General features: G+C 33.1%; 1 protein-coding gene across 6 annotated transcripts in view; it reads right to left on the bottom strand.

Annotated features, from left to right (window-relative positions):
- Window positions 1-269: 269 nt before the first annotated feature.
- The window catches only part of LOC140057360 (calcitonin receptor-like), a 62,663-nt gene continuing 35,473 nt past the window's right edge, over window positions 270-27,459 (bottom strand). For 4 of the 6 annotated variants that reach the window (XM_072103000.1, XM_072103009.1, XM_072103016.1 and 1 more), the window contains exons 2-12: window positions 24,313-24,481; window positions 21,280-21,396; window positions 19,773-19,879; window positions 16,056-16,156; window positions 11,716-11,869; window positions 9,406-9,562; window positions 5,584-5,711; window positions 4,866-4,951; window positions 4,287-4,416; window positions 3,911-3,952; window positions 270-3,357 (exon numbers count right to left, since the gene is read on the bottom strand). In XM_072103000.1, the coding sequence (XP_071959101.1) occupies window positions 3,079-3,357; window positions 3,911-3,952; window positions 4,287-4,416; window positions 4,866-4,951; window positions 5,584-5,711; window positions 9,406-9,562; window positions 11,716-11,869; window positions 16,056-16,156; window positions 19,773-19,879; window positions 21,280-21,396; window positions 24,313-24,481 (1,470 nt within the window). In that variant the 3' untranslated portion in view covers window positions 270-3,078. The remainder of the gene's footprint in view (window positions 3,358-3,910; window positions 3,953-4,286; window positions 4,417-4,865; window positions 4,952-5,583; window positions 5,712-9,405; window positions 9,563-11,715; window positions 11,870-16,055; window positions 16,157-19,772; window positions 19,880-21,279; window positions 21,397-24,312; window positions 24,482-27,459) is intronic. The other 2 variants (XM_072103034.1, XM_072103024.1) reach the window with 2 other exon arrangements.

Genomic DNA, 27,459 nt, shown 5'->3' with positions numbered 1-27,459 from the left:
TTTCGTTTATTCAGGCATTACGTTAGTTATTTACAAGTCATTCTCTCATGTTCACTCATATACTCTTGATCTGTATCTCATATTTGATATTTGATGGTGGCGGAAGAATGGTAGAAGCTCTACCGAAACATGTATGGTTCAATCTGTTTTGTTACTCAGCTGTCAAATAAATATTTACTATGATCAGCGTACACATTGTTGTGATTTTTCTTCGTTGCATAATAACAAAATATATTTAAAAAAAAACAATACTGTGTTTTTTTTCTACGATTTATTTTGAACTTTGACATTATTTCCATTGACTCCGGACAAAGGGACAATAATGAACAATTAGCACTTCACACACAACATAGATACTAAAATACTGTACATGTTTACACACTTCACTGCACATAAAATGAGAATAATAACATATAAAAAATACCGTGTATAATAAATAAATTAAAAGTTTACCAAATCGAATGATTTTTAAAGTATCGAAAGTAAAGATTCATAAGGTTATAGTCTAGCCTTTGTAGCACCATCGTAAAACTAGAAATTTAAAATAACAGATTATTAAAATGTATTACTGTTAAATTGTTAGTTACTTAAGGACATTAAAATCGTAGTATCATGTGTGTAATACATATAATAGAAACTATATATCATAGGAATGTTTAAAGATTATCTTTCGTTTTAAAATAAAAAGTAATACAAGTGATAATTACTATTTATGTCCATACAAATTTAAGAAACTATCCACATTTATTTCCATAACAGTTTTCTGTGTATTTTCTTTAACTTCGGTGAACGTTGAATAATTTTATAAACATTAAATACGTCATTCTTATTTACAAACTCTATTTATTATACGTCATCATGTATGAACTTGGTAAAGTCTCTAACCTGTCGATACTTGATAACAATGTTATTATCATTCTTAACAAACACATCTTTAAGATAATTGTTTAACCTTAGATATCGTCTGAACACACACTTATACCCTTTACATATTGAATAATCTTTGAATAAAACATTACAAGTTGGAATGAATTTCTAAAATTTAACAGTTAGTGCCAAAGTTAGAACAAGCAAAGTCTTAATAGTCAATGGTCCATATTACTTTATACATGCTCTCATAACGTGGTACTGCTGATATAGTTTTTTTAAAACATTATCTACTAAAAAATATTTACACAGTCAGTAGTATATATCATTTTATATGTTCTGCATTTAATTGTATGAAAGATCATTATACTATTTAACTTGTTTTATGTTATTTGAACCTCTAAAAAAATGTACACCAAACGATAAAACTGTTTTTGATAAAGCTCTAATAAATGTATCTGACTTGGACTAATACTCGTTTATCTTTATATACTTTACCAACTGTGAAGTGTCATCTAAAGCAAAAACACTCGATTTCAGTTACAACAAAATCTACTAATAATTGGCACAACGATAATTTGGCAACATATATTTCGGTCACACAGCACCAGAGTATGTACAGTTAGCACCACAAATATACAACTGATTTGGTACATAAATTTTATATACACGTATGTACAACATTTTAAATAATACAATAATTGTATATATTGTGTGTTAATAATCATAATCAACATTAAAACTGAGTAACTACGTCGATAATTATACCCGCGTTTATATAATGACGACATTTGTACGCGCGCGTTGACGCTGTGTTTCTTTGTGTCGGTGGGTGAATAAATTAGCCTTTATAAATTCCTAATTACATACATGTCGGTTTCAATTTATACGTAATGCACTGTTGAAATGTACAATACATATAGTGCGCTTAATGTAAACTTAAATTGTCTGAAAGAAAACGTAATATGTTACCACTTTTAGATGCCACTTCCATCTTCCTCTTTAAACATACGTTGTTGATTTAGTCTGAAATATAGAAATACGTTTATTTCGGTATCTTTGGCTGTTATGAAATTTTTTATAAATTGTTGATAGATGATTAAACAAGACAAGAAATGTTAACACATGAACAAGTTTATAAAAATACAAATATTTCAGATTGTGTAGAATAATATGTATGTACAATAAAACATAAAATGTGATGAACATGTGATTATTAGTCAATATTTAGTATAAAATATGAATAAATACACAAATGATTTCTTTATATCTTGTTAGTATGCAATTTAGATAGGAGTACAGTAACTATTATAATATTCTTACTTTACTTTCTTTAACACAAGGTCGTTTTAAATGTTGTATTAACTTAACTATTAAAGTTCGAAATTGACGTGCGCGTACAAAATCGTTAAAATATCATGATATGCAAATTATGTACGCGCATGTATCACCGTGGTGCCATTAACTGATTGTAAAATAAATTAAGGTTTTCAAAGGGCATTGCTTTTGCCAATATGCAAATAAAAATAAAATGTCGTTCTTCATTTAAAAACAAATATAGCCTACTATTTCAGTTCCTTTTGATAGTCTATAATTCGAAGAGTGGCCAACGAATAATCTAACATAATTGTTATATAAAAACACTAGTAAAAAAATTTTTTATTTTTCTGTTGATGTTTTCAAACCAACCAGGTTTAAAACAAGACGGTATATCTACTCACATTAGTCTTGTTGAACTGTTAGTATGATGAAGAGAACGAGACGGGACATGATATACACAATGCAAAACAACAAAATCACTAAAAGTACATAACACAAGACACTGTTATTAACAGTCGAGTTAGAGATAAGAATAGTGTATGAAATATATAAACAAATAACCAAGTGACTTAATATATACAGTATATACAGTTAGAACATGAACTAAATATTCCTCCGCGGTGAGACTTTAGACCATTTTTGTAATCATTATATTATACAATGTGGCAGTACCATGCACATGTTGGTAATAGGTAAAAATATAATGTATGTTTGTGTGTTTAGGCTAATATATGTTGTTTTTGAAATATTGTTGTTTACAATTATTTACATCTTCATTTCATAAAACAAGTATTTAAGAACAGCGCCACCAAACTTAAACGGTCGTAATACACACATTCTGTACGCATGCGTCAAATTGTATGTCTTTTTCAACCAATTAGGTTTTCTAGTTTATACATTTGGACAAATATTATTGTTCTCGTTATTATCAATGACTTCTTTTTCGTTTGATTGTACACTTTGTTCTTTCAAAGCCTCGGAATGTTCGGGCCAGAATGGGTTATCTATAGAGGTCGCTGTTTTCTTACGATAAGACATAGGAAGCACTACCTCAGAGCTTGTGGCGACCATGAATGAAGCAGGGCTGCTAGCTTGCATGCGACGTCCAGGTCCTCTCGTCTTTTTCATTACATTTATTCTCTTTAATTTTCTTTTGATCGTCATTTGAACCTTCAACAAATCAATAATTATTTTAGAAGAATTGCATTTGAAATAATTAAAACAAAATAATTGAGGAAAAAATGTAGATTTTAGCACAATAACAAAACATCCTGCCAAAAACAGAAAATATGGAAAGAAATCGTAGAACTAGTAATGAATGACGGAAAACGTTTTAAGAGATGAGAGAGAGTCTTTCTGTTTGTTTTGCATATTACTGACGTTTAAATAATTAAAATAAGTAAAATATATGGTCATCATTAGTCTACCTCATGGTATATAGTGTGTGTCTTACTATTCTAATAAGCACAATATGAAAGTCAAAATAAATAAAATAAAGGGAAGAACGGGTGTATACTGTGTTTATTTGACATGTATTTTGGATGGAACGTAAAGTCGTTGGTTACGCCTATACAGTGCATGTTAAAAAACTCGGTACACTATTCGAAAACCGTAGAGGGCCGTACCCCGGTGTGCTGATTTGGTGGGTAAACATACAGCACTAATGCCTGCCGTGGGTACGTAGATAGCCTAATCTAAATGTTCTCGGTGTCCATATACTTACCTCTGTATTTAAGAAACAGTAAATTACAGCAACAAACATCCCCTGTAAGTAATAAAAATACACTGTTATTTAATTTTTGTCGTTTTTTATCTAATAATATTATGTGATGGCGCTAGTTCAACCATTAGTTGTGCTGATTTAAATAACAGAATTAATCACGTGATGCATTGGTATACTGTAAATATGTTTAAAAATCAGTATCTAATTGCCATTACCGGTACCGGTGGATAATATTATATATACTTCTTACAGGTCATCATTGTTTTGATTAAAGTGTATATTAAGTTAAATCGCTGTCATCATTATGATATCATTTAACGGCATAATATTTTGTAGACACATGCCGTTGCGTCACTAGAATCAATAGGCCTAGTACCTGAGTCGAAATAACAACTGAGAATACAAAATGGTAGGTGTGGTTTTCGTCACCGGGATATTGCCAGAATGACAACATAAGTGCCACGCCGAGAAGTGGTAGAAGAACAACGGTTGCCTTTACAGCTTTCCTGTAATAATAGTGAAATCAGTAAAATAACAAGTGTCAATCAAACATGTATTAAAGTTCCCTAGGCGTGTAGTCCTAACTAGGTTGTAGTAGTTAACCTATGCGAGAACAAATCCAAACCATTGTGTCAGTCAAATATTCTAAACCAGTATTCTAACCAGGAGGTTGCTAAAAGATTGGTTTCCACTTGGACGCAGCAGAAGGAAAGTGATTTGACCAATCACGACACGATGGATCACCCGAACTGTCGCTTGTGATTGGCAAGTTCACTAATTGCGTTCTTTCCAAGTGGAAACCAGACTACAGGTCTGTACGAACTCTTTCAAACAACGCAACTCTTGCTATATGAAACAATAGAATACTAACAGGAACGAGAGCAAATAATTGTTTAATAAACAAATACAAAATTAATTTTTAAATTAATCAATGAATCATTCATTATAATGTTACCTGACTTGATTGGTTTCCACGGCATGGCTTGCACGTAATTTGGTAATCAAAATCCTTATAATATTGATAAGAATGATCATATTAAGCTTTAAAAAAGATAGAAAAACAAGTTTGACATTACGTTGAAATTACAAAATAATCCTCAAAATAATCTCACAGTATCATATGGGATGAAGATTGCTGCAAAAGACAGCGATACTTAAAGATGTTGATGTTAAGACATGATAACACTCATTCATCATTCGGTACAGACATTTGTGAAACACAAGAGTTGCTAAATAACGGAATTTGGCTATGATACTAGACAAAAATAGTGTTATGGAAATACAGCACTAAGAATCCCGAAGGCTTTTCTTGAAGTAGAGGCTGGTGTATGTGATGGCGCTAGTTAAAATCCGTTATGCGTGATTTATATTAATGAATGACGTAATACACAAAGCGCCATTAATAGAAAGGCAATAGTAACAAGTCGTTCACTGCCAGTACGTACAAATCCGGTGTGCATCGTTTTATTTTACCAAGCCAGATTTACGAAAACATTTAGCTAATTGTTGTTTTATACTTGTTGAAAGATTATTTTATCAACATAATAAAACTGTTCAGATCGAACTGAAATTAAATATAGCAATGCATTTTATTTTTTATATTATTTTTTATTCTATTTTTTACAAATAAATTAAGAAAACAAAAATGATAAAGGTCTAATTAAATTACTTACTAAGAATGCTACAAATTGCGGCACACTTAAAATGAGTAGAAAGTTTGAATCAACATAGTTATTCCAGCAACCGTCGAAGTTTAATGACATCAATACAGCCCAGATAACCACAAACACAATAGGATATCCTAATAAAAAATAATGGTATTACTGTAATAATATTATATTTATTCACGAGCCCTGGCTATCTTGTTGGTATCACTCCCATGGTTATATCTGTATCTACAGTGTATATATCGCACCATTACCGGAAGTGTATTTTCCTGTCCAGTTGTGGTGGTTAGTTGCGTTCAGTTGCTCGGATCGCTTATGTCGAAACAATTGAGTTGAGTTTCATGTCGACATAAGCGCACCTTTACTTGTCGTGTTAGTTTGTCTGTTTCACATGTTTTGCCGATACATTTTATTATTAGTTATCCCATAAACGATAAATACGTCAGTTTATTCCAGAATCATATTGTATAGGATATGATATTATACTATTATTTTACGCTAACGGTTAGGCCTATTTCATTTTTTTAATGTTTGTTTTGGTTAGTATACTGAAGTAGTGTGACATCTTTTTAAAATAATGTCAAAGATATACGTAATAAATGTATGTATATAACGATGTACGTTTCCATTAAAATCAAAGTGTTATAATGTTGGCATTCTTTGAGTTTGATTATTTCTACTTGACTTTGACAAGACAATTAATGTATCTAGAGTGTGTTGGTAATGCCATATTTCCGTATACAAAAAAACTTTTTGAACGTAATAAAAAATAACGAAACACACGTTCGAGTCGTATGTCGGTAAAACAACGGACATACAACAATTGACGCCCATACAATTAAAAACACGATTATTTTGTTGTCATCGGTCGGTTTATTGTGATGTCGACAATAAAAATGTAGGTGTAGGTGTTGTATCAATCTGTAAAATAAATAATTGATGAGCATAATCCATCAGGTGAGATTCTAAGATAATGATTGTCCGGATCATACCATTGGGTTCATGTACTCGAGTCATCTCTGCTAAGTCGTTGTGTAATAGATTTACGCTTGTCTAGAGATAAAATAGAAATTTCACGTGTGATAATCCTACCTAGGTTAATGTCTCTTCTTCACTGTTTCAACCTGTCTTCACACGAAGCAAACTACCGCTGCATCAACTGTCTTATTTTCATATCGTCATTTTATTTATTTTATAAATTTATTTTGTTTTGCCTTTGTCGGCTGTGAAACTGACGTCTTCACAACATTAATACAACGCGATTTACCAGTGTAATAGATGCAAAAAAATGCTATGTGCAATTGAGTTTGTAGGCCCTTGATCCGCCACTGCTTCTGCTGGGGACTATTTTATTTTTCTTTCTGTTTGTATCTTAGAACCGCATGTAATATGCACAAATATCATTTAGATAAAAATCGTATCCTAATCATAATCTTAAAAATTATAAATCAGATTTTTATCTACAGGATAGTTGAGCCCACAACAAAATAGTAATCAATCAGAAGGCGTAGATTACATCGTTTTGTCGTTTGCCCAACTATCATAACAGATAAAGAATCTCGCGAATCGAGTATGACGTGAGCACCGATATTTTAAAATAAGCTCCACCAAAACGTGTAATATAATAATATATATTATTTTTAATTGTTTTTTTTTTTTAAGTATCCAACACTATAACTACCTTAATCATGTTTGAATAACTTCAGCAAGCCATTGTAATTTTCGTTCCGATTTGTATAAAACAGGACAAATTTAGTATAATGCAATTTAACATATTATGTTTCTATTTAATGGTAAGCCTAAATACACCTTATTTATTTTGATTTCAACCCGTAACCCGACAAGTTAACAGGAACTTATCACAAAGTAACCGATTTAATATTGATCATGTTTTTCTTAAGTCATTTATATTTATAATGGTAAAGGGTTAGATTATCAGATAGTCTCTTTACTCTATGAGATCACACATATTATCGTATAAATGTTCTAGTATATGGCAACATAATAGATATCGCTGATCCTGTTATGCTCAAGGCGTATTATTATAGGCGCTGGTGAAAATAAATAAAGAGCTTGTATTATTATGGATGTATTTGACTAGACATGAGTTTAGAAAGCACTAGACGGATTACCCCAACACGTCTACTGGCAATGGATCATTAAATTCATACCTTGAAGCGTACAAATCAGAATCAGTGACATTTAGAAAAGTTGTAAATGTATTACGATTAAGTTGTCGTGTGGACAAATACTAGTTTATATCAATATTACTTCTTTAAAATAAGTTTTGTTCTCAGTACAACGTAATAACACAAAGGTACGTATGAAAAGCGAAAATCGTCGTCTTCGTCAATCATATCCGAATTGTCGTCATTTGTAATTTGCTTAAGTTGCGCGCGTGTAAGTTTACTTCCGCTGCGTTATACACTAGTGGGAACCAAGCGTTGATCAAATACATTGGAACCCTTCTTTTTGGAGACTCCTCAAGGAACACTGCTATTAAAAGAACGTTACAGTCAGTCCCTGTTTGCTGAATAATGTATTGGGTCCCAAAGGGTTCCCACTGGTGTTCTACTATTTTAATTTTGAGATGTGAAAAAAATATGTATTTGGAATTCCTGGAAGTTTATTTAAAATATATTATTTTGTTTTATTCAATCCTCTTGGATTTAATTTGTCAATTTAAATTATCATAAAATAGTTAAGTTATAAATGTAAAGTTCAATAAAGTTTAAAAAAGAAACTCGATAGTTGTAAAACTCTTTATTTTTACAATCTTTATTCGATTTCAAACCCTCTTCTAAAAATATTCATTCAAAGCGAAGACAATTTTATTACCAATGATATTAAGATCATTAAAAAAATAAAATCTTTACGTTCCTGTGATGCATTACGTCACAAAACTCTTCACGTTTGTCAACTAAAAACTGTGCAATCTATTATGTCAACATTCAATACGTTTCTTTTGTATGGAATTTATTCTCGGCTGTATGCAGAGACCTTTTTTTTTAATTGTTAAAAATGTGTGGTGATTTTATTCTCGGCAAACCTTGGGGTATAATCGGCAAACCTCGGGGTTTTAATCGGATTGAAAGTGCCAAGCACACGAGGTCGATGAGTTAACGACCTTTTAACAACCTTACTTAAACTGTACACTTGACAGTTATTGATACAAAATGACTGTTTTTGTTACATTTTGGTAAATGCATCGATTTTAAGTAAATCGAGTATATTATTGTTTCCCTAACTAAGTATTTGTGTGGCAAGGCTTTCCGGTGAAACGATGTATCATCGGATATCGTATGTTATTAAAATTCATCATAATTTACGATATTTATTTATCCCTTTCTAGAATACTGTAAACTGAATTGTGACTTACACATTCCTACTATAATATGCCTAAAGTATAACGTTTAGTGTTACCCCATAACTCTGAAGTACCAAAGTGTGACTATTCTACTATGAAGAACAACTTTAAGTGTGACTACGAAGAGCAACTTTAAATGTGACTTACCCCTACCTACTATGAAGTATAACTTCAAGTGTGACTACGAAGAGCAACTTTAAATGTGATTTACCCCAACGTACTATGAAGTATAACTTCAAGCGTTACTACGAAGAGCAACTTTTAATGTGACTTACCCTATTCTACTATGAAGTTAGTACAAATTTAAGTTTAACTGCGAGGAGCAACTTTAAATGTGACTTACCCCAACCTACTATGAAGTAAAACTTTAAGTGTGACTACGAAGAGCAACTTTAAATGTGACTTGCTCCAACCTATTATGAAGTACAACTTTAAGTGTGACAAATTTAAGTGTGACTTACCCCAACCTACTATGAAGTACAACTTTAAGTTTGACTTTGTGCTGAAAACTGCAATAGCGATTCGACTTGTTAGAAATACGCCCTCATTCAACATCCAGAATATATTGACCATGCCAAAATACTGAGCTAAAATCAACGTCAGTCGACAAACCACAGGCTGAGAAAATAAATTGATTTATATGTATAGATTAGGTAGAGAGATTATCTTTTTCTAATGAAACCGTTAACGATAATTACTTTTAAAAAAGGGGTGATTTTTTTTAATTTTATAAAAATTTCTATATTCAGCAGTGGAGAATATTGCAATTGCCAGTTCCATTCAATGGATTGGAGATGAAGTTGAATGTCGAATAATGGAATAATCAATTTCTCAAAACATTCCTGTTAATGTTATAACTCGCCTACTTTCCCAAAATGAACTTTTTAAACAAAATTAATAAGCGGTTTCTGTTCATAAAATATGTGTCGCTTCTATTTAAAATCAGATTGCAAATGCTTGGCGAAATAAAAAATACGACGCTTGATGAATTTTTGTTGGCGGAGAAGAACAATAATTTGTCTCGGCCTATCCCGTGACACAGACTCTCAAGCCTGTTTTCCTGTCGACGTTAGTCGACGCTATCATCGTTAATCGTTAAAAGTTCAACGACGATCGTTTTCAATTTGAAATGTTAACGATAGCGCGAACATTTGATTTCTAGCGTTGAACGTTAGAATTGAAACTCCTGTCTTCTTTTTCAACTAACGTCGACAGGAAAACAGGCTTTAGACCTACCTAATATCCCCACGCCTACTTTCCGGAACATCATTTTATAGTCACTTTGGTAAGGCTAGGCCTAGCTTTGACCGCGCCGCGATGCAACAAAAATAAATGTAGTCAGCAGAATTTGCCATCAATTATGTGACGTCATGTGTTGTATCGCCATGATGATTGGTCAGTTCTTACGTTTTAGCGTTGCGATATCTCTAGAGTGGAACTGGATTCAACTCTTGCGATTGTCAACGATCGCGACTTGTAGCGTCGATTACCGTCGATTATTACACCTTTTCCTGTAAATCGCCGACATTTTTTATCGTCGTCGTTAGTTAAAAAAGTACCTTTTCCTGTAAATCGTTAAAATGTTAATGTTTACGTAGAAGATCGCCGATTTTTGTTAACGATAGCGTCGAATAACGTCGACAGGAAAACAGGCTTCAATGTTTTACAACAAGAAAGCCGTTATATTTAAATGATACGAAATTAACTTATATAAAGTGAAACATTCTACTACATTAGAAAATAAATGTGTTTAACCGGGTTTATATAATATAATATAATCCATGAGACTTGCAATGACCAACTATTACTTTCTCAAACATCAGGAAGTAAGATTGAGAATTATAACCCTCGAATTTAACTACACAAATACAATATACGGAATAGCACCATTTAGAGATTCAGACGTCGTTTCTCATAATTTAAACCCATGATAATTTAACCGCTATTATTCACGTCTGCACAATGTTTATTCGTTATTTCAGTATCTGTAAATATGATTTATTGTATCGCTTTATGTTGATAAGTCATATAACGTTACCATATTAGGTATGTTTCACTAAAGCCTCCTCATTTAAACATTCATCCATTAACTCGTATTAATTGACTTGATCACGTGATCACTTTAAAGTCACATAAACTACTGTTTGAATATATGTAGGCTTCAACAGAGTGAACTAAAGTCATCTCGTAAAATACAATTCCAAGCGTCAAAATGGACAAACAATTTGATATTAATGGTGATTTCCATGCCGCGCAGGATATCTATTCTACGAAACTATCGCTCAACGTCAATCCCATGTACAACAAGGCCATATACATGGCTGCAGTCACGTGCTCAAACCGACCTACCGACCATCCGACCGACCGACATAGTGAGCTGTAGAGTTGCGTTGTACGCGACTAAAAAAACAAGATAGGCCTACTTGATTGACTACTAATGAAACTTAGCAAAATAAATGCTTTCTAAACATTTTAAAGGATTGCAAAGTAGTTATGGTACTAAATTTTACTTGGCATTAAGTTTGTTTAACGATACGTCCATGATACCCAATGGAGATACAAATAAAAGTAAGCTAAATTTAATTAAATTGAGTAATGAACCCACAAAAGATAGGAAACAGTATACTAACCGACAATGTCAATTAATTTTCAGGATATGTTAAAAAAGCATTATTAAAATCTCGAGTTATCTGTATCTTCAATATTGGCAAAAATAGCGAATAGCACGCCCTCTATCAGTTTTTGAGCCAAATAATTCAAGTTATACTTACGGTTTGAAGGATTGACGGAGATGGTGGTGTTCCAGTGTAATCGAAGTAGTCATCATTTGCCGTAGAATAAATTACTAAAATAAAGACGATGTACTTCAATGCAAACGAGACGAACAAGTTCTTATGGATTGCCACGCGAGTGCACTGGAGAGACCTAAAAAACATAACAATAGCCGAATGGTATGGAAAGTATTTCCAAAGTATTTGGAAACTAATAATGTTGGGGAAGGGGGAGGCGGCTCTATAATTTCAAGTACTATAACACATTTCATGATACAAAGTCACAATTTAATGTTAACTCAATATCTACGCGCTTCTGTGCTAAATAAATTAACTGTGTCAATTTAAAAGATTTTCGGTGCTGCATCCAAAATATTTCATCATTTTTGTATCAATTCATTCAGGCGTTTTCTTGACTTTATTGTTTCTTTGTATTAATATACTGTGTTATGTATCATCAAGAGTTTAGGCTTATATCCTATGATACAGTCGTCATGCGATGCATATTATGACACTGCATTGTAAGTCCAGCCTTATTTGCTAATAAAAGATGTATTATATATATATCTGTTCCGAGAAGACGCCACAAAGGTCTACAATCTAAATTGTCTTTGATTTTGTTATATTTTTGGAAAAAAATGGAAAAACAAATATTTATTAGCCTTTTCTTTAAATTCACTGTTATGTGTTCGCAATTATACCTGTGGGCGTATTTACTTTTACCGAGACGGTAAGTTTTACGGAGTGAGACTTCCTGGGCGGTTCGCACTTGAATTTTTTCCGGTCAAATCGTTTGACTCTCTGTTAGTTACCAGATTAAGTCCAGTACGAAAGAGGCTTTTGGCAAGTATGTATTTTTGTTCTCTCAGTAAATACAATACATATATACTGCATATAAATTATATTCAATAGTAAGGTACAGTGTGAAGTTTTAATTTTTTGTTATATATATGAATACCGTAATATCTTTGTAATCACGTCAAGAAAATCCTAGTATAGATGTTTACACTTTAGCTGCCCAGTCCGACGCGATTATTCAGTAATAGATGCACGTCAAGCAGGACATAAATTACACCTACGGCTGTAATAAGTTGTGCTCTGATGAACACAGTAATGAGCATTAGAGATTTTTCTTGATTGTTGTGATATTTCAAGCTTATACGAATCAAAACAGTGAGGAAATTGCATATATCGTAAACATATATTTCATATTTCTAAATGAAGTTGTAAAATATATTTAAATTCAATCAAATTTATCTTAGAGTTACGCCGTTGTTGATCGTACTGAAGAAAAATCCTCGAATAGAAACAATCACATAAAAAATGCACACGCCTATGGAGTTAATAGCACGCATATTTAAAGCTTGACTGCAACGTGGACGCAACGAAAGCACAACGCAAGCGAGTTGACCAATGGCAAGCGACAGTTCGGATAATTCTGTGATCATTGTGATTGGTCGAATTTCTTACACTTGCGTTTACGTGTCAGAGTTGCGTCATAACGGTAATTAAAGGCTCGGTTCCTTCGCATCGCAACAACATCTACCGTCCCGATGCGGTAGCTCAATATTATCGATCGATCGGTTAGATTGTGTTTTTCCGTAACTCGGTTTGTCAGATAACAACTACAGGTTTAAGACTAGTAGCCTAGATAATTTTAGTTCGGGGATTGTTGTTTATGATATTTCTAGTGACTAGTTCGACCGGACTGCTGATTGTCGTTTAACTTCGATTCTTGCACTTAATTGGTACCGTGGGCTAATTCACTTGCCTCTATAATTATAAGGAACCTTCATGTTAATTTATTGTAATCATAGTTTGTGCTTTTTCATTCGTTGTCATTTTTGTTTAAGGTACATCCGACGACTAACGACACATAGTATAATGTCATTTTTTATAACTGAATATGGTTATTACTTTTTATATAACGCATTAATGCAGAAAGTCCGTTATGCGATACCATCAGATGATATTAGGTATTAACGAGCATCTGGGTACGAGGTATTGATAGCATTATTATTACATTTTCAAAAGAATATCATAGCATACTAGCTTATGTATTTATTGTTATTATCCATTGTTTAATTAAGCGGTCTATAGATAGAAAGAACAAAAGAAACATCTTTCAATATTCAAAGTAATTTTTCTCAAGCATAAGAGAAATGTATATGCTCTGTGTGTATATTATGTAGTCAACAATATATCACAAATACTTAAGATGATAAAATATTTGTAATAGAAAAATACAAAAATGAGAAATGTATCTTTCATTATTATCTATATATCCACAGTGGAATTATTATATCGCAAACGATGCAATGTGATTTAAGGACTTAAAATCGGTTCAAACAAATTGGAAGTTCTATCTGCAAAGAATATTGTGTAAAAATAGCTCCGTCTCCTTCTAATCGTGTAATTATCGTTATCGTCTACGTTGGAATAAAGGATATATGTTGCTTAGTAATTGACTTTATTTGTATTATGTCCGATTACTTATGTGTAATGATTGCTACTCAAACTATACAAATCAAGCATTGCTTATGGTTTCAGGAGTATATACATTATGATTGTTTTATTACATAATGATAATAAAAAAATAATCAAATCGGGGCTTTACAGAAGCTCGTCTGATCCCACGAGATTCTGCACATAGACTGACCGAAATGATGAAGATAAATTATAGTGACTGGCTTTAATAATGGTGAGGAGTGTGATAAACGAGTACAGATGGACATGATAATGAGGATTATGCTAATGATGTCGATAATTTTGTTTGATAAAATTATTCTATAAAACTAGGTATGATAATGACGGGTTAATACTTTTTTCTGGAGGTAGATGTAGAAATTAAACAAAAACAATGCCTACAATTTGAATGACGAAGGTGATAGATAGCGTTAGTAGTATTACGTGGTTATGAGGGTACTGATGTTATGAGGAGGATAGCAACACCATAACAAGTGTGAGATCGTGATTGTCATTTATTGGTTTTGCTGTAAATAGTACACTTGTATGCAAATTACTTTCACGGTTGACGCATTTTTGTTGCATGAAATAATATTCTGTGCAGCAGATCTACAATTTACAATGAAACCGAAATGCCAATAGGAATTGATAATTCTCTTCTTTACGTGTTTAGAAGAGAATTTATATGTCATCGTAGTTGTATGACACGGTTTGGTATGCCGTGTGTTGTTATTCAAATGAGTTTGCGCAAGTGTATGGGGTAGGCTGTATTGTTAGTTATGGTAGTTGGCATGTGTGGTCGCAACATTTCCGGAATATAGATGTTTTAAACAGATAGTTTGTCTTCGTTGATGGACGTGTTAACGGGGGCTGAGATGAGATTGTGGTACAGTAAGTAAAACTAAACCTTAGAGTATATAATGTTTACATTAACTGTATTTATGCCAGATACAAAGCAGTATACTATTGTATATTTAAATGTAATGTAATCGCACTCGTCGACATCACCGATTTTGCGAAAAACAACCAGGTCGGCTGTGTGAACTGCAGCAGTTAGGAATGACATAATGTGTGTACGAGCGAGCGATCGCTGGCCCCAATAGTACTATGAAGTTCTGAAGCGTCAATCATAATGATTAAGATAAAGAAAATAAACAATTATTTATAAACTCAAGAAGGATTTGGTTTGAAATTTAACATGCAGAATCTTAGGATTGGTTTCCACTCCCGATGACGCAACGGAAATATCGCGCAACGCAAGTAATTTGACCAATCAAAATGATATTTCCGAATATCCGTCGCCAATTATAAATAGAAAATTGAATGATCTACAGCGTCACGGCAATTAATGGAAATCGATCTCCTGCCGGATTGAAATGAATCTTCCAGTTTAAAGCTAGATTAAAACCAAGCCCCGAATCCAATCCAGTATCTGAGAAAAATCTTTAAAACATAATACTAAGTGAGTGGCCGAGCGGTTAAAATCGGTTTTAAAACGGTGGAACCGTATCACCATAATAATATTAGTAATTTAGTAATTATGATTCTAGTGGTAGCTACAATGTATCGGATTAAGACTATAAACCACTTGTACACAGAATGATTTTGTGCACTTTAAAAAGCCTAGTAAGGGGTTACGCCATTGTGCTAATTCACATGGAAATGGGAGTGAGTTGATTGCACTGATAATGACGTAATTCTCAAGAAAGAAGCATGTTGAAAAGTGAAAGTCTAGTCTACGTATGTTGCAATTTATGTAAATTAATGCTTTTTTTTAAATAGTTATAACTCAATGTGTTATTATTACGTAAAACTGATTTTGTCGAATCACATTTTTTTATATTTTAAATTATGTTAAATTCGTAAATACTTACTTGAAATAGTAAAAGATGAAAAGCGAAATGAGGAGCAGGAACAGAGATATACAGCAGAACGACATATATATTATTGACAGAATACGAGCAGGTTGGTAACTCTGAAGCATGAAAAAGGAATTGTAATAGTTAATGTTTTCTTTGATAAATGCATTAGTTTAAGAAAAAGGGACAGATCTGAAAACAGAACACTAAATTGATTAAGACTGAATATTATGTTTAAAAGAACTAGTTTTGTAAAGATGAATATGTATGTGGTTGGCGCTTCGAGTTTTGTGTATGAAAAGTATGACTGAAACTAAATAAACCATCATGATGGTAATATCAGTAGGAGTTCTGACAATTAAGTTTATGTATACTGTTTGTTTCATGCGCAATTGCCATTGTAAGCTATGATTGCTTATTGAATAATTAATGATTGTTGAAAAACAATTGTTCCGTTCCATTTACAAAATGCTGTGTACGATACAGAGCTAAATACATTTAGTTGTTGTTCTCGAAATCGTCGTTAGATGAGAAATACCGGTCGTAATTCGTCCGTATCAGCTACGAAGGAATGTTAACGCATGCACACAGAAACCGAACAATTAAATACTTTTTAAACGCATTGATCTGAATGTTGAGGGTGGTGTGCAGTGTTCAATCAAGGGTGCATGATCATTCATTACCGTAACACCATGGAGGAAAACACCAAGTGTTCAATTACACAACGCAGCATAATTTTTCCTTCTGTTCAAATTATCACATACATTATATAGTTTATCTGATTTTAGCAATATCGAACTCGAGCGGAATCAAACCCCCGTTTCCATATTTCGAATTTTACCGGATAATTTGTCGGTTTACATTTCGGTTATACTTACACGCGTAACAACCAACAATAGAAACACACAAGGCTTTTCTACGTTACCTCTGAGTGATGACTATGTAAAGTACCACAGAGCGTGTCGTAACCCATTATTACGTAAATGCAATAAGGTTATTTGATTCGTGTTTGAATTATTTTATGAATATCAAATAGCTAAAATGGTTAGATAAGTGCATCGTTAAAGAAGTGTTCTGCGATAAGAAAATGCATTAGTGAATATTGTGTTGCATTACAACGAACGTGCTTGTTCGTGTTTCAAAAACGTTCAGTATCTAGTGGTTTCAATCTCTAGAAATATAGCATACGCATTTTAACAGGAGTAAATTGGTATTCGGATTCCCGGTATAGCGATTTACCCAGTCATTACCGGCGTCTTTAGTGCGAAATAGTATCACAATGTGTCGCCGTAGTTTTCCCCAAACAAAAATTGTTGGTGTGACGTTGGGTGTCTATATACATGGGTACTGGACAAACAGTTCCTTAACGGTACAGAATATCTGTATGCTGCTTTGTTTAAAAGATTATCAAACAGGATAATCAAGTCACATATGTTTAGAATGAATTTCGAGGACTGATATATAATGCAATTATCTTATACTGTAATGTTTAAAATGCCACACCATTTGGTTGATGATAGCTCATTATGTACAGTACGTACTGCTACATAAACCCTTGAACATTTTGACTAATTATGTGTCAAATCTAAATTAAATAATTTCTTCATTAAAGAAACGGTTATGGTTCATTTTCTTTAGCGTTTTATTTTCAACTAAATTATTGGTCTACTTTAGCCTGTATAAAGCAACGTTTAGACATGCATTAAAGTTCAAGTGCAGAATAATCAATAGTCGATTACCTGGGGCTAACGAATGTACCACTGTAGATGCTATATTTATTACATTCGTGCATCATTATTCAGGGTAAACGTTAGCCAAAACGCATCTCAGTAAAACATACTCTAACATACAAAACACCTTATAATGTGTTTAACCAGCAATCTAAATCATCATTAAACGGCTTAGAATCCGCGACGTGCGTGGCACGTATGATAAACATGTTTCTATTAAGACTGAAAAATAATAATTACATTTTGTCTTTTTGACATTTTACCTGACAGATGTTGTTACCTAGCATGTTATTTTAACGAAACAAATAATATGACATTTAAAAACAAGCATTTTTTTTTCAAAGATTTTTTTATTGTTTATGATAACTGGAAATGTTCTTATTTTAAAATAGCATGGTTGTAATGACGTCACTAAAACGCGCAGAGAATTTACGCCCGCGTACAAAAAAATAACATGATTTATCGATATTTGCACGCGCGCGTCACACATTGTTTTTCTTCATCATATCGATTTCGGCGTTATTTATTGTTTCTCTATTTTAACTAAGCTCTGCATACTTATACCGATATATATGGTAATAATTCATCGTATGTAATCGGTTTATCTTGTAGAGTGTGGATGATTACTTTATTGTTAAAAAAACTACTCGTAGTTCAGACAACAATATTATATTGTCATACTAGTAAGCCATGTAGTTCATCGGTATAAAATACATGACGTCATAGTTTTACATATAAAAAGAATGTTTCTTTTCTCGAAGATGAATACTAAACGGATCACGTGATAAAATGTATGATAAATTGACGTCGTTTTACAATAAAACTGAATAATACCTAAAAAATATACATGGATAATAAATGCTATAGATCCCCCGGCGTTGAATAAGTATTTTGTATCCATTATAAGGCATCGTAATAAATATCAATTCTACTTGGAAGATTAACAGCAGATAATAAAACGTCAGAATTCACTAGTGTTAGATCATTTTAGATAATTTTTCCCACTCAATATAATAATACTGTAGACCAATGATGAGTAAGAAGATTCAAGATGGTGTACAGCGTAAACACCACGTCTTATTTGAAGGACGATGTTCTAATTTCAGATTTACCATTACTGTTACAAATGTTTACCCTATAAATAGTAATATTTCATTTACTACGGTACCGTACGCAAATGCGTCAGTCATTCTGCGCATAATAATTGGTTTCCGTGTATGTGCACAAAGACCTTTCGACTCGACAGCTGCGTAGTCGACAGACGTGTCGTGGAAATGAGGTGTCGCTAATTACAATTACGCGGCGCGGTTTAGGCATATACTTTGCGCAAACATTTGCATATTCGTAATCTAGAGTAATTTGATTTGTTTTTGTTTTAAATGCACGTGAATGTATATAAACTGTGAATGTATATAAACTGTGTACGATACCGAAGCAATCTGTACACTTATGTGACGAAAATTGATTTATCATAACATTATTTGTGGATAAAACATATACTGTATTCTATGCCTAATGTTTCTTAAATGTCTGTCTAAAATTGTCTGAGTGTGACAAAAAGAACACAACACACATGTTAACCGTATTAAAAATTGATCCGATGAACATTAGTTTTACACGTATAAAACACTCTAAACGTGACAAAACGGACAAATTATTAAGTGTTTTTCAGAATTAAGAGTAAATTTCGTTCAATAATTGCGCAAAAATAAGAATGTTTTACAATATTACTCTAGAAGGACTTCGTTCGGGTAGCGCGCTCGAGCGGTTTGTGGAGGTCATTTTATAAACGTATTACTATATGAAATATTATGTGTGTTCGCATCAAAGAGATGTGGTAGCCAAATATACTATTAGGATGTGTCAATCACTCGTTACAATATGTTACGTAATATGAAACAGAAATAAATGAAAACTGCACAAACGGAAAAATAGAATGCATTAATAATTCATATTGTAAATACATTATTTTATTATGGCCTTTATAAACAATATTTCTTACCACTGGAAATGTTGGCGCAGCTATCGAATAATTCAGACAATGGTTATAATCCGAAAAATTCTCCCACATACCATCTTCCTTACATATCCGGTACGCACGTACAATATCTAAATATGCAAAATACCGTTGATGAATTATTAATGAGTGTATGATGAAATATTGTTCGTTTCCACTGCCCGTGGGAAGTTTTTAAATGGAAATCAACTAGGCTACACTATCATTTACAGTAACTAAAGAAGAACACGCTGACGCAATTGCAAAGTTATTTAAACACACCTGCGTGTAACTTATCCGGTGTGTGTTAATTACAAGTTGCGCGTAAGTGACGAATGTAACGCTGACAGCAACTTAAAATACTGTATCTATATACGATATGTTTACTGATTCTCGTCTTTCGAATGAGAATATATGTAAAGAAGCAAGGATAGACTTAAATATTCTGAAATGTAAAATCTATTTTACATATTATTATGATAAACAGGCAAATGGATCGCTTAGCATAATCATTCGATAACTCGATGTTTATGACTTTAATGTATACCATATAAAATACAGTACACTTGCACAGATAATTGAGCAATTATGGGTTAATGCGGGTGATAAGAAATAACGATTGTCATTACCTATCAGTGTATATATTAATCAATGTATGTATTGCTCTGTTTTTCATGAAGTATTGTTATCAACATTTTCACAACTCATACGTGAGTTGTAAAAATGTTGATAATGACATTTTTACATGCGTGATTAACAGGTAAATAAGGCAAATGATTAGCAGGATTGAAAATAGTTCAACAATAGGAAACGGTTAACCTAAAACCTCTGTCTAAAACACTTGTCAAAACTAGTTTGACAAAAAAAAGTGTATTATGCCTAAATATGGTGGTAATATGCCTAAATATAGTAGTGATATGACATCATCATGTCAATATATGGGCACATCACATTTTGTTGTCACATGAAGTTTGACAGAGCTTAAAAAATATAAAGGACAAATTTGAATGAGCTATACTTTGAAATGAAATAGAAACTAAACCCCGAACTTTAAATAGCTCATTCCTCTAGAAAAATGTACACATTTTGTTGCAGAGTACTTGGAACTTTTAAATATTTAATCTCTTCTTCTTCTTCTTCTTCTTCTTCTTAACGTTTTCAACTTCCGACATTACGCTTTCCACAATTTGTTTCCATGTTTGTCTGTTTATGGCAGGATGGTTTGTTATTGTGTATTTAATATAAGACAACAATCCATCTCATGCATTATTCATGATTTCTGCCTGAGACGTCGCGGCCGGCTAGCCATACGCGTACACATATTGGAAACATATTGTTCATATTATGGTATTACTGTACACATGAAAAATAGATTTGTATTATTAATCTAACAGACAGACTGAATATATATGTAAGTAGATTCCATCATGTCCATGGGCACATCACATTACATTTTGTCAGAAAGTCTGATAGTGCAGACAGAGTCAGAGTCGGGTGTTTCAGTTGTACTTACCAGCGGTTGAATTGTGCTTTTCCCAGAAAGGACAACTTTCATTAGCTACATGTCCAGCTTTTGTTGGAGGCCAGCACCTGACGTCATCCCAGTCAGCTCCACAATATAGATCTAGTCCTACAGAAACAAAGATACATCATGTATTCGAATAAAGGCCCCGCTTTGAATTAACGCCTTCCTCAAATAAATGCCTCCACCCATATATCATCATTCTGAATAACCCCACCCCTTCGAATAAATGCCCCGGGGTCTTTATTTATTTCCTCGAATAAACGTCCCGCCACATGCATATACACCGTATTTTATAACACCATTTTTGTAGTATAATTCATTGATTGACGTGTTACCAAGCATTTTGATACAATTTTGACTGTATTTTATCATTTCACGATATTAATTATGTTGTATTTTTCATATGATGATTTGATTATAGCCTACATGTTACCATAATTAGTATACCCAAATAAAGTAAACTCCTTCCCCGAATAAACACCACCCTCGTTTATTTAAATAAATACGGTAATTTTTTTTTCTTCTAAAGTGTAGTTTTTTATTAATTAGCTGCTATAAGTGATTGCCAGTGATGAATCTCGACATACTAACTATGTCTTAAGTATCATAGAAATACTTGGTAATACCAAATATTTATTATGATACTTCGGAAATAGATACAGTACCGAGAATCGGCTGTGCAACAAACGTAAAGCGAAGTTTCCGCTTGGACGCAACGCCAAGATATCCGTTTCAACGAGCAGGTATCAACTATCATAGTTCGTTTAGTGATTGGTCAAAAGTTGCATTGACATACGTCTTTGCGATTTTGTCCTACTGTAAACACATTTAAGTTGACGGTTAGTTCTTGCGTTCTCCGCCGCGCGTTATTTTATCCCATCCAACTCGCCTTTGCTTATTAAATAGAACAGTCCATTTTTAAACTCATGAAAAATTTTTCCCCTTTTAATATTGCATAGTATTAGAAATTATTGCTGATGATCTAATAAAATGTCAATATTCAGACTTAAAATACAGCTTATCTAGAAAGTGAACTGTTTTTATCTTTTAAACTGAGCTTATTTTAGAGTATTATTATAATTTATGGGCATACTGGTTATGTTTTCTGATTTGATTTTAATATAATGCGTGCTGTGTAAATTCATTTTATACATAAAACAGTTAGGACTTAATCGTGTAACTCATTCAGTTGTCGGCACAAAGCCGACGTGCTTAGATTCCGAATGAGGACATTGTTCAGTTTTCAATTTAAACGTATAAAAACACGGTACAGCTTTTTTCAGGACATTTAAAATAATTGACGCATACCCTATACAAAATATACATTACAACGCGGAACAATTTAAAAACACTTTGATTTTGATTGTACTGAAATTAGGCATAACATTCACACACATTCATCAGTCACGATTGATTTAGTCATTCGACAAGAAATAGTGTACGTAACAGTACCTACTGTGTCGTCAAACCCATGGAGGATACAACCTCTGCCTATAATGTTATAGTCAGTAAACTTTAGGCTTACACGTTGTGGTACGATGTAGAAAAGATTCCAACAACGGATAATCTGTCTACCAACTGTTAGTAACAAACAAAGAATGCTTGTTGCAGTTTTAGAAAAATCATTCACCACCAGATTCTGTGGCTGTCTCTAGGTATATCTTAACCGTCTATTGACAGTCATCTAGATACAACTCCGTATTGTAATTATTCGATTATATATTTTTTAACTTAACGCAGAAAGAATGGTTCACAAATATATGAAAGTCGGAGGATTGTAATTGTACACCATGGACTTTAATTCCTCATCTAAGATCACTTTTCAAAAAGATTGTCTTTAATGCAATATTACTTTACAATATATTGTTCCACATTAAGCATGCTGTCTCGTTATAGCGATACATTGTTTTTCGAATCATTAATTTATGTCAAATCAAGTGAGGAATGAATGCATCGGCTTGCCAAATGCATGGTTAATAGAAAGAGGAATAGAAAAACTATATAATCCAGTTGATTATATAACAATATAAACACAGTAGGCAACGAACATTAATTCTAAACCGCCCGGTGATATACTGAAATTTAATTAATTAATTTGGAACGATGAGGAAATCTGTGAGAATGAGAAAAAGTCGCCCCAACCGAGACTCGAACTCGGACCGTCTGCTTGATATGCAGTTTCCATAACCATTGGACCACTGGGGCTTTCATGGTATTGTTCAAACTCGATTGGATAGCAACTCTTTAAAATTATCGGCGTGGTACGGCGGAACAGCACTAGTCCTCAGTTGTACGCACGCGCAACAGAGATCAAATTGATACGCCCTCATCTTTCAGTATTTTTATTCACGAAGCGGGATCTCCGAAGAGATACATATATTAATAATAACCGTATTCTGCAATTCAGCGGATCATAAAGCTTGGTTCACAATTATTATGACGAAAGGCAAAGACAAACGCGCAACGCAAGTAAAATGACCAAAGACAAGCGAAAGTTCGTATAATCCATCATTTGGATGTCAAGCTAAATTAATGCATTTTTTAGATATTGATGGACCTATGAATTAGGTTCATGGTACATTAATATCTATATCGTATGTTAGTTCACGTTCAGTCAGTTTCGATTTTGTCTGGCAACTGTGCGTGCTCAAGAGTTATACTATGAAACGCCATATGTGCCATAGTCATATTTTTACTAGTATGTTGAAACACAGTCTAGAACCTATACTGGATTGTTGCGTGTACACGGTACCGTCTTTCTGTCCTGTGAAGTGGTCTAGCTTATTCAGTAACGGGAAAACGAGATTCACGGTAACGAACATGAGAATCATAATTGTATGCCGTAGGCATGTAGGCCTACATAGCTACAACAAGGTGTATGACAACGTGTCGTAACATATTGGGAGGAAAACGAATGCGTAGTGGTTTACCAATAACACATTGGTCGGAAGATAGCATGTTTTACCCCATACGTGTTGATGATAATTGGCCTTTTAAACGTCACTGTGCTTACCTACCTACCTGTATCATTGAAGCTAAAATGACTGAAAATACACAAAAAGCGATCCCAGTTCATAGCTTCTAACGGTTCGTTGTTGTTGTTGTAGCTTACATTGGTATCAATGGTATCAACAGTCACAAAAAATGTTTCCTCTGTCACCGCAACCATCTCAGATGTGAATTCTATGGCCTAATAATACAAAAACATACAAGTATATTATTTCATTCACATTTATTTATCGAACACAAAACAACATTTTTCATTGGCAGGATGAAACATCTGTGCAGTCAAAAGTTATATTCGGGTTCAATCATTCACGCTTTGACTTTCTTCAGGATGTCGAGCATATGGCTCCTTCCTCCGTGATACGAATGTGTGTCCTGATTTTTTGTATGTTGAGCATGGCGCCTTACTGCTACAAAAAAATTGCATCTGGGTGGTAACACTTACTTTCAGTCGGGGTTTTGGCGTGTGCCCTCAGCTTTATCTGTAATGTGCTTTTTATTTACCTTCTTATTAATTAAGTTTATACCTTTTAAGTTTGATGTGATTTTCAGTAATTTTATATACATTTATGTACCCCGGGTGGAATTAACAAACTGTATGGTATCTTTATTATATTACACGATTATCTAATTATATGTTGTTGGGCGGCCCAATTTAGCTTATAATACAAATACTGTGTCTTGATTTGTTATGTAAATATGATGATGTTGCTGCCTAATTTTTTTATATTCATAATCGTTTCTGTCATTCAATGATGACATATTCCATCCCACCGGTGTCCATCCAGTTAAGATTTGTGTGCTTCCTTTTTGTCTCGGAGTTTTGCACTGCCCTCGCGCTGCTGTTAAAGTTAACGAATGAAAGACCAAACAAGCGGAATTCGATCAAGTTGGTGACCTAAAATAATAAGTGAATACAAATAAACAAAAACATAAATAAATGGGGTAAATAAATGAACTTACGCAAATCGCACTTGCACAATAATGTAAGTGTGATAGGCCTGTTAAACGTTACAAACATGCTTAATAGGCTATAGAGACTATATGGAAAGGTATAGCTAACTGTCTAAAGTCTATTGTTTCTGAACTAAAAAAAAATTTTAATGTAGTTTTAAAAAAGTCGTTAAAACACAAGTCTCTCAAGATGATTGTTGCATCACATGGAAACAATGATTTAAGTTGACGTGATTAGCATGTACAGTTTTCACTGTATATGTTTTGTACAAGTTGGACTTCACTATCATATTAATCAACGTTGCATAACTCACCACATTATCGCATTATTTATTTATAATTTTGTATGCTATTATTATTAAACATGGGATTCAGTTCTGAAGATTAAAGCTTGATTCCCAATAGGACACAACGCAAGGAAGTACGCACGCAAACGAGTTGACCAATCAAAAGCGATAGATTAATTGAACTCTCACTTGTGATTGGTAAATTCAATTTTGCTACGACGTCCTTACTGTGCGTTGTAGTGAAAACAAAGCTTTGTGAAACCAAATTTAGTGGATTGCCCTCTCGTTTGCAAAAACAAGCAATGCAGTTGAGAAAATAAAGAATACAGTATGTTTGAATTGGGTTTTTTGTTTGTTCTCGTCTTGTTTACTTTTGAATTCATATTCGTGATGTTTTTAACATTGGTTTCAAGAAGCTTACAAGACATTAAACAACCACAGCGATCCTTTGACTTGAATTCAATTAGAAACATTATAAAACCGTTAGCGAGACTTTAGTTACTGTACTAAAGCCTGTAAACAAAACCATTAGCAACCGTGTAATGGATCGCTAATTAGAATGACCGCTGATACGATGAAAAAATGCTGTGTCGAAACATTAAACTTTGTAGAAGAACAAAATCAAATAATGCCACGGCGGCATCTGTAAGGTCTCAATGCGACGCAAATTTCGATAGTGACGCGTTTAACTATTGGTACTTTACGGATTGTTTACGTTTGATTTTTCTTATATCACCTGAAATAATGAATTATGGTTGATAGCCATAAACATTTAGGAGTACATATCGATTCTAAACTGAATTGGAATGTTCAAATCGATAATCTAATATCTAAAGCTAATCGAATGTTAGACTTTATTTTTTCTGTAGCTGGAAATTGTTCTCCAGACGCGATTTCGTGTCTGTACAAAACTTTGGTGCTACCTATTCTAGAGTATGGTTTGCCGGCGTGGGGCCCCAGAAATGGAGGACACATAAAACGCCTCGAACAGGTTCAACGACGGGCCTCTAGACGTATTCTGGGACCCCACTGCGGACCTATATCATACGACGAACGTTTAATAACTTTGGGTTGGTTATCCTTACGTGATAGACGTTTAATGATTTTAATTTTCTTTATATTTCGTTGTTTTTATAATGTAACTTTTTGTAGTACTGTAAATAACAATATCCATATCAATCAACGCCATCCTGAATTACTCACATTTGTCCACCCTTTTGCACGTACCGATACTTTAAAATATTCGTCTATCAACAATTTTCCTGTTATATGGTCATCACTACCCTCCATAATCAAAGATCAAGCAGTTACTCTTCCTTTGAAAAATTTCCTGTCGAAATTGAAAAAATATCTGCTTGATCAACGCTAGATTTATTTTAATTGTATAGGTGTATTTTAAATTGTGTAATACAGTAATACAAATTAATTAAATTTTTTATATATTCTGTATATTTTATATTCATTTTTAACTTGTATTAAGTTGTATGTTACAGGGATTGCGGACACAAATGTGTTATGGCGCTCTGTTGCTGTCGCAATCCCTGGACCGCTTGTTGTCGAATAAAGAAATGAAAAAATAAAATGAAATGAATGTGTGGTCTGGGATTAGAAATTTACATGTTTGTTTACCAATCAGTGGGTTCTTAAGTTACCTACACTTTAAAATACGTTATTTTAAAACATAGCATATTTCTTAATTATACTATTTCTTATGCGTTTATTATAAGTTGGTGTTAAGCTTTTATTAGTTTCTTATAACTAAATATTATGCACTTAGTAAATAACCCTTAGAACGTACATTCGATTTATTAATCATTGTGTTGGTTGTTTTTGTGAAGTATTATTTGTCGACTTTCATAGTTAACGCCAATGGTCAAAGGTAATAACAGCACAGTGATATATCACTAAGTGTTAATAAAAA

Source organism: Antedon mediterranea, chromosome 1 (assembly GCF_964355755.1).
Source record: "Antedon mediterranea chromosome 1, ecAntMedi1.1, whole genome shotgun sequence".
Taxonomy (NCBI): domain Eukaryota; kingdom Metazoa; phylum Echinodermata; class Crinoidea; order Comatulida; family Antedonidae; genus Antedon; species Antedon mediterranea.
This window is presented reverse-complemented; position numbering and strand designations above follow the sequence as displayed.